General features: G+C 49.5%; 2 protein-coding genes across 2 annotated transcripts in view; one reads left to right on the top strand and one right to left on the bottom strand.

Moving 5' to 3' along the window:
• The window catches only part of WDR62 (WD repeat domain 62), a 48,100-nt gene extending 47,556 nt beyond the window's left edge, over positions 1–544 (bottom strand). Inside the window, exon 1 of the mRNA XM_061174216.1 lies at positions 315–544. Within this exon, the coding sequence (XP_061030199.1) occupies positions 315–491 (177 nt within the window). The 5' untranslated portion in view covers positions 492–544. The remainder of the gene's footprint in view (positions 1–314) is intronic.
• A 599-nt stretch (positions 545–1,143) lies between these two features.
• THAP8 (THAP domain containing 8) lies at positions 1,144–13,062 on the top strand. Its single transcript, XM_061174177.1, is given in 5 exon segments — positions 1,144–1,277; positions 10,197–10,210; positions 10,213–10,388; positions 10,551–10,922; positions 12,483–13,062. Coding segments are annotated over 5 exon segments (786 nt in total). The 5' UTR covers positions 1,144–1,194; the 3' UTR covers positions 12,624–13,062.
• Positions 13,063–13,542: the final 480 nt, after the last annotated feature.

Raw genomic sequence — 13,542 nt, 5'->3', positions numbered from 1 at the left:
GGTGATTAGCAAAACTAAAACGCGCTCCAAGGTACAGGGCCAGGGAGGAACCCCGGCAACGCTCCAAGGGCTAAGGGTGGGGCCAGGGTTTGAGAAGTGGGAGTAGGAACGACGGGCACTACCCGAGAGAGGAGACAGGGCAGTGGGATGAGCCTTGGCTAAGGGGGCGGGGTTTAGAGGACTAGTCGGGTCAGAGAGCAGCTAAAGGGGGTACCAACCGGGGGCTGAGAGGCGGGGCCAAAGATCTAAGGGCGGGACCAAGGGAGACCCAGGGGAACCTGGAACTGAGATGGGCAAGGCAAGCAGCTCCTCACCCGGTTCTGCACCGTGTCCTCGGGCGCCGCCGAGAGTCTCGTCCGCCGCCGGAGGCAGAGCGGTGGAACGGGGGGCGGGGAGGACTGGGCCCTCCGCGCCGGAACTCCCGCCATGATGGATGGCAACTTCTCGATTGCATCGTTCCGCGCGTAGCCTCCGGGCCCCAAGGCCGCCATCGTCGCTCCGGAGCCCGGCGACCGTTACACTCCTCAACCGCCACCGAACAGCGAACGGCCGCGGGAAAGCCGGCGCCGCCGCCCATTGGACGCGGCCGGCTGCCGGTCTGGCCAATCTCAGGGTTGCCAGGCGGCGCTTTTGACCAATGAGAGCTAAGAGGCGGAGCGGAGGGTCTGGCAGGGTGGAGTCACGGCTCCTCAGCTTGATGCTTGATCGAGCGTTGTGGAGTATTTTTTAATCCCGTCTGTGTTTTCATTCACTAAATATCAGGTTTTAACTTTTACGAGGCTAATGCCAAAGCCTCCTCGCCTCGCTTTTTGCTGCCCCCCACCCCACCCAAGGGCGACTATCCGCGCAGTGGCAGTCGCCTGGATGTAAGCGTAGGGTGGAGCCGAAAAAGACTGAAGAGTTGGCGCAGGCTCAGAAACGCCTTGACGCCACCTCTCCCCCATCATGTGATGAGGTCCGGGTGGCTAAGAGCCGGCTTTGCGCAGGCATTCTCGCTTTTCTCCATTTGCCACGTGATGAGGGCGTAGTTGTGGTAACGCGGCCCGGCGCGCAGTACGCAGGCACGTGACGAGGCCCTAGGGGCCCTTACGTCAGGCACTCTGCAAGCGCGCGGGCTGGGCGGGGTTCGGCGGCGCCCGGCGAGGACCAAAGTGCGTCTGCAGACCGGGCAAAACCCAGTTGGGTTGGACAGCCATGCCCAAGTACTGCCGAGCTCCGAACTGCTCCAACAATGCGGGCCAACTGGGCGCGGACAACCGCCCGGTGAGCTTCTACAAGTGAGCGCAAGCGAGGGGCGGGGCTTGCAGGGAGGCGGGGCCCTGTGAGGGCGGGCCCGAGGATAAATGCAGCAGTGCGGGGGACCTAGTCCAGCTTGCGGGTGTCTGGAAGCCGGGTTAGCAGGCTGAAGAGACCGTATTCCCAGTGTTTCACTAACAGTAAACACCGCACATGTAAAGGTGCAGATGTGTGAAACAGCAGGGGTAGACGATTAACTGCAGGTAGTGAACGGGGCGAGCGGAGGAATGGGAGGGCTGTATAGACAGAAGTGAGGTTGGTCCAGGCTCAGAAAGAGCCTACAATTTCCCACTCGCCATCCCCATGGATTTGAGGCATCTCAAACTCAAAACATCCGAAACCAAGCTCCTGATTTTGTCTCTCCTAAAACCTCCCATAGCCTTTCCTATCCTAGTTAATAGCTTTCCATCCTTACCGTCTTTCAGGCTAGAAACCCTTACAGTCATCTTTACTTCTTCTCTTTTCTCACACTTGAGAAAGTAAAAATTAGCTTGAACTGTAAAACAAAAAATACCCAATAACAACAAAAAACCTGCCTTCTTATTTATTTGGCTGGAATGACAGACATGGGAAAAGCTAGCTGAAGAGTTAATAGGAAAAAAATTTTCTATATTTTTCTCAGGGACGTGCTGCAGATGTAAAGTGACAAAACTCCCCTTCTTTTGAGTGACTGCTGCTTTCTTACTAGGAAGCTTTGTTCTCTAAAATCGTAGGCCATCACAAACTGCTGTTTGAAATTACATCAGTAAGAATGAAACATCTTACTTAAGGTTTGGAGAAGTTGAGTCACTTTGATACAGAGAAGCAACCTTGATTTACAATCCAGGTGCAGAGCTTCAGGTAAGGGGTTTCTGGACACAGTATTCCACATCTATCCAAACTTTATTGCTTCCAAGGAGACAGACCCTGGGCCCACTTTGTAATCCAGGTCTGATATTGATCCCTTTACACACAGTTCTGCTTTGCTTTGAGCCTATCCAAGCACTGTTTCACTTACCTTTCACCTAAATTTCACCCATTCACCAAACCCAAATAATAATTATTTTCCTCTGTTTGATGAAACTCCCCACAGTATCTCTGGTGTACAGTCCCCTTATTGCCGTGGTGAATAAACCTGACCTCCCTAGACTACAGGTTTGTCCCTGGTGGCCTTAGTCTAAGTGGGCCAGGACACATTCCTCATCCAGTCCATTAGCAAATCCTGCTGGCTCTCCCTTTAAAGTCTATCAAGAATTTACCACTTCTAACCCCCTTCCTTGCCCTCACCCTGGTGTTGGCCACTGTCACCTCCCAACTGCATGACTGCACTATTTTAGTAGCCTCTCCATTTGTCAGCCTGCTCCCACAGTCTGATCAGGGCTCAGATCCCCTCCCCAGCTCCCACCTGACTCTGTAAAGACAAGAAGATGAGGCTGGAGCAGGCAGAGAACAGGCCTACAAAGCCCTACAGGAGCTGGATCCCCACTCTCTGTCTGACCTCATCTCCTCCCTCCTGCCCCTTACTTACTCCGCTCCAGTGTCACTGGCTTATTCCATGTTCCTCTAGCATGCCAGGCACATTGTTGCCCCAGGGCCTTTCCCTGTTCTGAACAGCCTGTGCTGTTCCCTCTGCTTGGAAAGATCTTCCCTTTATGACCACCACTCTGTAAAATGATAACTGTCTCCCAGTACATACATATTCTCCCTATTCGCCTCCTGCTTTATTTTTCCCTTTAACATTTACCACTTTCTGGCATACCACATATTTGATATATTCATTTATTGGCTCGTCCACTAGAATGTCAGCTCCATGAAGGCAGGGATTTTTTCCTGTCTCATTCCCTGTTGTGTCCCCACCATCTAGAACAGTGCCTGGCACATAGTGGATGCTCAGTAAATATTTGTTGGATGAATTCGATGAATGCATTTCAGATGGGCTCCTCAGGAAACTCAGAATGCCATGTCCCAGCTACCCCTTGAGGGACCCTGGTTCAGGGTAGGAGGAGGGCAGAGGAGTCTTTGAACCTAAATCAGTATGTCCAGACTTGCTTTTTAAAATATATCACTCTGACATAGTTTATTAAGTCAGCAACTCCGAGTGTCTCCTGTAGTAAGTAAGCTCCTGCTGGACACAAAGGACCCTGACAGATCTTGTTCCTGCCCTGACAGAGCTCATGGATAGGTGCGGGGTCAATCATTGAAGAACTGAGGACACAACTTGATCCTTTCTTTTCTTCAGCACCACTGCCCCCAATCTAGTCCATTAATCCATCCTTTGACTCTACCCTCCAAAACAGTCCCATCCTGCAGCAATACAACAAAAGCCCTAACTCCTTGGCAATACAGTTATAAATGCAAAGGGAAGAATCCTCTATCAGGAAATAAGGAAACTATCAGGAAATAAGGAAAGAAAGAAAACCCACCACATTCCTAGTCTGACCACTTCTGATCACCTCTGCTGTCACAGCATAGCCCAGGCTGCCATTATTTCTTTCTTTCTTTTTTTAATATTTCTTTCTTTCTTTCTTTCTTCTTTCTTTCTTTCTTTATTTTGGCTGTGCTGGGTCTTAGTTGCGGCATGCGGGATATTTAGTTGTGGCATGTGGAATCTTTAGTTGTGGCACGTGGACTTCTTAGTTGCAGCATGTGGACTTCCTAATTGTGGCATGCGAACTCTTAGTTGTGGCATGCATGTGGGATCTAGTTCCCTGACCAGGGATCGAACCCGGGCCCCCTGTATTGGGAGTGCACAGTCTTACCCGTTGGACCACCAGGGAAGTCCCCATCATTTCTTAATGAGATGCTGTGATAGGTGCTTGCTGGTCTCCCTACTTCTACGCTTGCTTCTCTTACAGCGATAACAATAATAACTTGCTTAAAGAGCACTTACTGTATACCAGGTACTGTTCTAAGTGCTTCACACATAATAATAAGGAGAACAGTGAGAACTGTGCATAGCAGCCAGGCGACCGTATAAAAATCAGTTCATGTCTGTGTTGTTAAAATCCCCCCAATGGCTGCCAGGCTGTTCCTCACACAGGCGGACCCATTCCCACCTCAAGGCCCATCCCTGAGTCACTCTTGAAGAAGCCATTTAGCTAAGAGTTTGGTGAGGAGCAGTCTCCAAAAGAGATTCAAGAGAGGGCATGGATGCTAGGAAGGAACAAGGTGAGACACTGGGGGAAGTGGCTGCTAGGAAGTAACTCGAAATTCCTGCCTGGGTGCAAAAGGAAACATTCATTAGTTGTGATTTAGGCCCTTTCAGGAACAAATGACAGTCATCTCTCATGGCAGGGGGAGGTGTCTAACAGGTAGGAATTGCATCTGTCTGGCAATAACAAAGTCCTGAAATAATAGTGGCTTTACCAAATTATGGGGTCTATAGGAATCAGCGTGGTTAGGTTATGCTACGGTAACAAACTCACAGAATCTCAGTGGCTTACCACAACAAAGGTTTATTCCTCACTGACACTAATGTCCTTTGCAGGCCATTTGTGGCCCTTCTCTACTGTATCTTAATTGGGGATTCAGGCTGAAGGAGCCTCCCCTATCTGGAATATTGGTGGTCTTGTGGGAGGGGGAAAAGAGAAAGTGGGGAGAATCACCCAATGGCTCCTGGTAAATTGTATATTTAGAAGTGGCCCATATCACTTTTACTTTTTTGGCCACAGCAAGTCTATGGCAAGCGTCAGGTCGGTAGAGTGGAAATGTGTATCTTCGTGTGGGGAAGGGCAGCAAATGTTTTGAACAATAATACAGTCTACCGCAAGGTTTATTTTTCTCTCACATGAAACAAGTACAGAGATTGGCAGACGAGCACTGGTGTGGCAGTTCCACAATCATCAGGGATGAGGGTCCCATCTTTCATATCCATCCAGTGGCTGCCAAGTTCCTTAGCCATCATGCCCAACCATTTCTGGTAGGGAGAAAAGAGAAGAGACGAAGAGCAAAAGAGACACAACTCTAAACTGAGCTGGTCCCCTTTACAAAGCCATTTCAGAAATCCCACCCAACGGTAGGTTCTTCATCATTGGTCACCCCCCAACTGCAAAGGAGCCTGGGAAATGTAGTCTTTTACTGGGCAGTTAACCACCCTGAAGACATTTTGAGTTATGTTAGTAAGGAAGAAAAGAAGAACTCCTAGCAGTGCTGTAGATAGAATGGCCAACAAGACTAAAATATTCTATAAAAAAAGGAGGACACTGGCTGTGCACTTAAGGTAGAATCTTAGAGAGGGACATTTCCTATCATAAATGTTGCCATCTAGAGGAACAAAAGAGAATAAAAACAAGACCAAATTAGGAAGAGGTTTTCTATGATATTACTTTCCTCCTTTGCCCCTTGAGCTGCTTCTGATTCCATTTGAGAACCCTCTCACATTTAAGGTACCATCCTAGATGTCTCACCCAACATGAAAGTATTGGCCAGAACTTAGTTACATGGCCCACCTACTGCAAAGGAACCTGGGAGACAGTCGTTTAACAGGGCACATTATGGCCTCAAAAAAGTTGGAGTTTGTTAGTAAGGAAGAAGAAGAGAGTGGACGTGGAGTAATCAGTTGGCAGTCTCTGCCCAGGAGTAGGTGGGAAGTGCTGGTACAAGGGATTTCATGTTCATGTCCAGGCAGAAGGAGGCTGGTGAGAACATTTGGATCTCAGATTGAGGCTGAAGGAACTGCAGCAGCCAGAGTTTCTGGCTCTGTGCCCTGGGGTTCTGCTCTTTGGATGCCACGCTCTCCTCTGAGTCAGCCCTTCTGTCCTCATTCACCAGCTATCCCCCACTTCCCTCTCTGTCTGCCTGTTGCCTGAGAAGCCTTCCTTTGCACCCCACCAACAACCTCTGTCCATCCCATCCACCTCCTCCCCACTGGTGGCCTCTTTACTTTCTTATGTGTCTTTCCCAGTGTTTCTTTATGCAAATGCAAGCAAATCTGAACATATGTTCTTGTTTCCCCCTTTATTACTTTGTTAGTTTCCTATGGCTGCTGTTGCAAACTGCTGGTGGCTTAAAACAATAGGAATTATTCTCTCACAATCCAGATCGGTTTTACTGGGCCAAAAATCAAGGTGTCAGCAGGGCTGCATTCCCCAGGAGGCTCTAGGAGAAAATCTGTTCCTTGCATCTTCCACTTTCTGGTGTCCGCAGGCATTCCTTGGCTTTTGGCCACATCACTCCAATCTCTGCCTCGGTCGTCACATTGCGTCTCCTCTTTTATCTGTGGTAATATGTTCTCCTGCTTCCCTCTTATAAGAATACTTGCAACTGCATTTAGGGCCAACCCGGATGATGTAGGATAATTTTCCCCATCTCAAGATCCTTAACTTAATCACATCTTTTGTCATGAAATGCAATATTCACAGGCTCCGGGGATTAGGACATGGATGTCTTTCGGGGGGCCGTTATTCAGGCTGCCACAATTACTAAAAGCTGATATACTCTATTTGGAACCTTGCTTTTTTCACATAATATATGCCTGACAATAGCATATCAGTTCATACAGTGCCTTCAGCCTATTTTAGAGCTGTGTGGTATTCTTTTGTGTGCATATGCCTGAGTTTATGGATGGGATTGTCCCCCACTCTCTAACACTCCTTACTCTTCCTTTTTAACAAAGAGAGAGCAGGCCTTATAGCCCTCAGCAAGTAAAGGTATCTGGTGTTTTTATGGTTAACTCCTATTTATGGAATTGATACTGGTTTTCCATTTTCAATCGTGGTTTAAAGTTTCTCTTAATAGGTATCTTCGTTTAATACTTAAGTTGGTCAATTTTAAGAAAAATATTAAGTAAATAATGTCACAGATATGGAAGACATTGTGAAGGTGGGATGTGGATGACTGACTGTATTAGTTATCTAATGCTCCATAACAAACTATCCCAACATTTAGCAACTTAAAATAAACCTTTAATGTCTCACAGTTTCTGGCAGCTCCCACAGAACAAACTGGCCAGAACTTAATCCTGTGGCCACGTCTAGCTGCAAATGAAGCTGGGAAATGAGGTCTTTATTGTGGACAGTCTTGAGCCCAGGTCTAAATAGAAAGTGTATTGCTATAAAAGAGGGCAAAAAGAGACGTTGGGGACAGTGGCACCAGTTAACGGGTGGCACTACTTCTAATGGACACAGAAGTAGTTGGGCGCCTGTAGAGGGTGCCTTATCAGATAATCCCTATCCACTCCCACTGGGAAAGCTTTTATTTAATCATTAAAAAAAAAACCTTTAAAATTAAAAAAATTTTTAATTGTGGTAAAATACACATAACATAAAATCTCCCCTCTTAACCATTTTTAAATTCAGTAGTATTAAGCATGTTCACATTGTTGAGCAACCAATCTCCAGAACTTTTTCTTTCTCTTTTTTTAAAATTTATTTATTTATTTTTGGCTGCACTGGGTCTTCGCTGCCGTGCGCGGGATTTCTCTAGCTGTGGCGAGCGGGGGCTATTCTTCATTGCAGTGTGCGGGCCTCTCATTGCAGTGGCTTCTCTTGTTGCAGAGCACGGGCTCTAGGCACGCAGGCTTCAGTAGTTGTAGCACGCAGGCTCAGTAGTTGTGGCTCGTGGGCTCTAGAGTGCAGGCACAGTAGCTGTGGCGGACGTGCTTAGTTGCTCCGTGGCATGTGGGATCTTCCCGGACCAGGGATCGAACCCATGTCCCCTGCATCGGTAGGCAGATTCTTAACCACTGCATCACCAGGGAAGTCCCTCCAGAACTTCTTCATCTTGCCAAACTGAAACTCTATACCCATTGAACAAGAACTCCCAATTTCCCTCCCCCTCCCCCCTAGCCCCTGGCAACCACCATTCTACTTTCTGTTTCTATGAATTTGACTACTTTAGATACCCCATATAAGTGGAATCATACAGTATTTGGGTTTTTTGTGACTGGTTTATTTCACTTACCGTAATGTACTCAAGATTCATGTTATAGTATGTGTCAGAATTTCTTTCCTTTTTAAGGCTGAATAATATTTCATTGTATGTATATACCACCTTTTGCTAATCCATTCATTTGTTGATGGACCCTTGGGTTTCTTCCCGCTTTTGGCTATTGTAAATAATGCTATTATGCACATGAGTATGCGCATATCTCTTCGAGACTCTGCTTTCAATTTTTAGGGGGTCTGTATCCAGAAGAGGGATTGTTGGGTCATATGGTAATTCTATTTCAATTTTTTGAGGAACAGCCATACTATTCATAGAGGCTGCTCCATTTTACATTCCCACCAACAGTGCACAGGGTTCCAGTTTCTGCTCATCCTTGCCAACACTTGTTATTTTGTGTTTGTTTGTTTGTTTTTGTATAGTAGTCATTCTAATGGTTATGAGGTGATATCTTGTGGGGTTTTTTTAAAATAAATTTATTTATTTTATTTATTTATTTTTGGCTGTGTTGGGTCTTCGTTTCTATGCGCAGGCTTTCTCTAGTTGCGGCAAGCGGGGGCTACTCTTCATCGCGGTGCGCGGGCTTCTCATTGTCGTGGCCTCTCTTGTTGCGGAGCACAGGCTCTACACGCGCAGGCTCAGTAGTTGTGGCTCACGGGCTTAGTTGCTCCGCGGCATGTGGGATCTTCCCAGACCAGGGCTCGAACCCGTGTCCTCTGCATTGGCAGGCAGATTCTTAACCACTGTGCCACCAGGGAAGCCCAATCTTGTGGTTTTGATTGGCATTTTCCTAATGATAAATGATGTTGAGCATCTTTTCATATGCTGGTTGGCCATTTGTATCTTCTTTGGAGAAATGTCTATTCAAGTCCTTTGCCCATTTTTTAATCGGGTTATTTGTTGTTGTTGTTAAGTTGTTTTAAAACTTTTTAACATATTTTCAAGCATACACAAAAATAGAGTTGTTTAAATGAATCCTCATGTATCTATCACTCAGTTATACCAGTTGTCAACATTTTGCTAATGTTTTTCATCCACCTTCCTCCCATGTACATCTTTTTTTTTTATTTTTATTTTTATTTATTTATTTTTGGCTGTGTTGGGTCTTCGTTTCTGTGTGAGGGCTTTCTCTAGTTGCGGCAAGCGGGGGCCACTCTTCATCGCGGTGCGCGGGCCTCTCACTGTCGCGGCCTCTCCCGTTGCGGAGCACAGGCTCCAGACGCGCAGGCTCAGTAGTCGTGGCTCACGGGCTTAGTTGCTCCGCGGCATGTGGGATCTTCCCGGACCAGGGCTCGAACCCGTGTCCCCTGCATCGGCAGGCAGATTCTTAACCACTGCGCCACCAGGGAAGCCCTCATGTACGTCTTTAATGCAGTATTTTAAAGTAAATTCCAGACATTAGGTCTTTTATCCATAAATATTTCAGAATATTTTTCTAAATAGATGACTATTTTAGAAGGTTAAACCAATATAATTATCACACCTAGCAAAATTAACTTCTTACAATTATCTAATACCCAATTCATGTTCAGTTTTCCCCAGTTGTATTAAAATGTCTTTTTACAGAATGGTTTGTTGCAGACAAAGTCCACATCTGCCTTTGGACTGATGTTTCTTAAATCTCTTTTAATATAATCCCACCCCTACCCCCATGAATATGGGATCTCCCACATTCTAGATTTGTCTGATTTTGTAAACTGCCTCCTGAGATTCATATGGAGGAACAGACTGGGGGGGAAGGGAGAGTGACAGTGGGCAAAGAGACCAGGAAGGAGACTGTTGCAAAAACCCAGCCAGGGGAGGATGGAGGCTGGATGGGAGGGTCAGCGGAGGTGGGAGAGGTGGGCTGATGCTGGGTGTTTAAAAGGTGGAGCCTGAAGAACTGGATGTTGAGTAGGAGGTTGAGAGCCTGGTTGGGAGACAGGGTCAGATTCTGGCCCAGGGGAGGCAGAGGTTTGGAGCTCAGGGACCTCTGGGTGCGCGTATCCTCAGGGAGGGGTGGGGTTGGACCTGATCTCGCTGACCCCGCCCCCTGGCAGGTTACCCCTGAAGGATGCCCCCGGCTGCAGGCCTGGCTGAGGCACATGGGGCGTGAGCACTGGGTGCCTAGCTGCCACCAGCACCTGTGCAGCGAGCACTTCGCCCCCTCTTGCTTCCAGTGGCGCTGGGGCGTGCGCTACCTGCGGCCGGATGCTGTGCCCTCCATCTTCTCCCGAGCGCCGCCCGCCAAGGTGAGCTCTGGAGAGTCCCATGGCTAGAGTCTGATCCCCCGCCCTCCCCTCTGAGGGAGGTCCCTCCTGCAGTCTGACTCTCAGCCCTCCACTCCTGAGGAATTTTCCCTTGGAGTCCGGCCCTGATGTCCTCCATCCCCCATCCCTTGCCTTGTCTTCCAGAGGCAGACGAATTCCCGAAGCACCGAGAAACCAGTCGTGCCTCCGCCTCCGCAGGAGGCCACGTCCCTGTCCCCTGGCCCAGCCGTCCCGGCCCCTGGCCCCGTACAGCTTGTGGTGCTGGGGCCAGCATCCGGGGGCCCCGAGGCCCCAGCCACCGTGTTCCTGACTCCCCTGCCGCTTCCGCCGGTTCCCACGGGGCCGCGCCCTGGAGTGTCGGCCCAGCACCCCCGGCCCGGGCTGGGCGCGGCGCTGGGAGCGCTGCAGCGGCGCCACGAGCGGCACCAGGCGCGGCTGCGGGCTCTGGAACAGCTGGCGAAGCAGCTGCGCGCGGAGAGCCTGCTGGCGCCGGCGCACCGGGGCCGGCTGCGCGCGGTGAGTGCCCTGCCCGGCCCACACAGTTGGTGTGCTTTCGGCTAAACTGAGTCCAGAGTTGAAAGTCAGAACATTTCACCCGTGTTTCCAAATTTCTGGCTTGAAAAAAAATCAGTCTGGCAATGCCAAGCAACTATCGGTGGGAGCTGAGTAGTGGCTGCTCCATTTATTAATAATATTATAATATTTAAGCAGCCCTTACACTCTTCTAGACAGAGTTAATAACTTATTGAAAACTCACTATGACCTTGATATTGAAACTGCTCTTGTCCCCATTTTCCATATGAAAAAACTGAAGCACAGAGTGGTCCAGTAACTTGCCCAAAGCCAGGCAGTCAGTAAGTTGCAGAGCCAGGATTCAAACCCAGGTGTCTGGCCCCAGAGGAGGCCTGTGCTCTGTGGGAGAGCTCCCTGCCTGGCCCCTATAGAGCTTGAGTTTGCAACTCTATACTAGAGTCTCCCAGGCCCTATCTAAGGCCCTTTTGCCCCTATGTTTTACTGCTGAGTATTTTCTGGCGTGGGGAGTGGAGGGGATCATGTCTTTTTTTTTTTTGGCCACGCCACGCGGCTTGTGAGGTCTTAGTTCCCCGAGCAGGGATCGAATCCGTGCCCCATGCAGTGGAAGCACAGAGTCCTAACCACTGCACCACCAAGGAATTCCCGAGGGGATCATGTCTTTAAAAATCAAAATTTGACCAGGCCTGTTTCCTGCTTAAAACCCCAGGGTCAAGCTTGAGGTTCCAGGGCCCTTGTTCCTGCCTGGACAAGGGAGGTGGGAGGGGGTTTCAGAAAGCCGCTGAGGTACCTCTGTAGCTAAGGTATCTCAACCTGACAGTCAGTGGGTTGGGCCTGGCCCACAGATATTATTCTTTTGGCCTCAGTAATGCTGTAAAATATTTTCTGGTGTTTCCTGAAGGCTCAGCAGATCTAGCAGCACTGGGTTCACATCCCCAGATAGTAGCAGTCAGCTAGAGCTGCAGTGGCTGTCCCTGGAGGCTTTATGTTTGAGACTGTGGCCTGAACTATGCTGGAGCACAAGAGGGACATACGGGGGGTGGGGGTGGGGCAAGGACATAACTCAGACTCAGGCCTGGGGCTCTTCATGGAGCCTGCCAGGGCCCTTGGGCTGACAGTGTCTCTCTCTGCCTCCCCTGCCCCCATTCCATCCCTGCCTCTCAATCTCTTCCTCTTTCTCCCACATTCATCTTTGTCTTTCTGCCCCTTATGTCTCTGTCATCCCATCTATCTCCCCACTTCCCGTGTCTCTCTTCATCTGCATCTTTATCCCCCATATCCATGTCCCTGTCTCCCTGCCCCTACATTTCTCCCACCCCCCATATCTGTCTCTCCATGTCTCTCTTCCCCCACATCTCTCTCCCCACATCTCTCTCTGCCCGTATCTCTCTCTGTCTCCTGACACCCCCCCTCCCACCTCCACCTCCCTGTTCCTCACCATTTCTCCCCCTGCCCCCACTTTTTCCTTCCCTCCTTCCCTCCCCTCACTCCCCTTATTCCCCTGTGTCCTCCATCTCTACTACTTCTTTGCCTGGAACGGCCCAGCTCCCTGGACCTGAGGAATCCCAAGCCTTCACCATCATCTGTGGAGGGCCTGACATAGCTGTGGTCCTTGCCCAGGGTCCTGCACCTCCCACCCTGGACGCCAAGCCTGAGCTCCTGGACACTCAGACTCCCAGTGCATAAGGACCAGGACAGATGATAGAAGACAGAGGAAGAGAGACGCATCAAACGTGGGCTTGGCCCAGCCCCATGATCCATGCCTGGGGCATAGCAGTGGCTCCCTCAAGGGCCTGGCTCCCACCACCTCCTCCTAGGGACCCCTTGAACCTTAGGGCTGACCTGGGCCCAAGACCCCTGTCAGCAGTGATTACCCTGGGAACCAGGTCCCAACCCCACCTTCAATCTTTGCGGTCAGTAAAACATCCTCAGAGCAGAGCAAGGGTTGTTTGTTTGGAGAGAGTTGTACCTGGTTCTGAAGAGCCCCTCATACCCTTTGCCAAGCCTGGTGCCAAGCTGGGGATACAGCAGTGAACACAGCTGACAAAAGTCCTGTCCTCGTGGTGCTCTCTTTCTGCTTGAGCAGAAGATGAACTAGTAAACTAATAAACAGTATAATTTCAGGTTGTGATAAGTGCCAAAAAGACTGAATGAAAATGTAATGGGCTGGGTGGGAGGGAGGACTCTCTAAGGAGACAGTGTTTGAGCAGACACCTGATGATGAGGAGGAGCTGGCCTGGAAGGCACGTGGACTGGATGTTCCAGGGAGAAGAACAGCCCCTGCACATGCCCTACCATCTAAGGTATAAGCTGGAGGAAGACAGTGTTGCTATGGCGAACACTGAAGCAGGGAAGGGAGTGAGTGTTTGTGTGTGAGGAGGGTGGGGGTGGGATGCAATGTTAAATAGAGCAGAAAAGGTCTCATTGGAAAGGTACCAATAAGCGAAAGCCTAAAAGAGAGGAGTAAGGGAACCAGGTATCTGGGGAAAGAGCATTCCAGGCAGAAGGAAAGCCAGTGCAGAGGTCCTGGAGTGAGGAGGAACAAGGAGGCCAGGGTGGTTAGAGTGGAGTGACTGAGGGGGAGAGTGAGAGGAGGTGAGATTGG

This window comes from Eubalaena glacialis, chromosome 18 (genome assembly GCF_028564815.1).
Source record: "Eubalaena glacialis isolate mEubGla1 chromosome 18, mEubGla1.1.hap2.+ XY, whole genome shotgun sequence".
In the NCBI taxonomy this organism is placed as follows: Eukaryota; Metazoa; Chordata; class Mammalia; order Artiodactyla; family Balaenidae; genus Eubalaena; species Eubalaena glacialis.
This window is presented reverse-complemented; position numbering and strand designations above follow the sequence as displayed.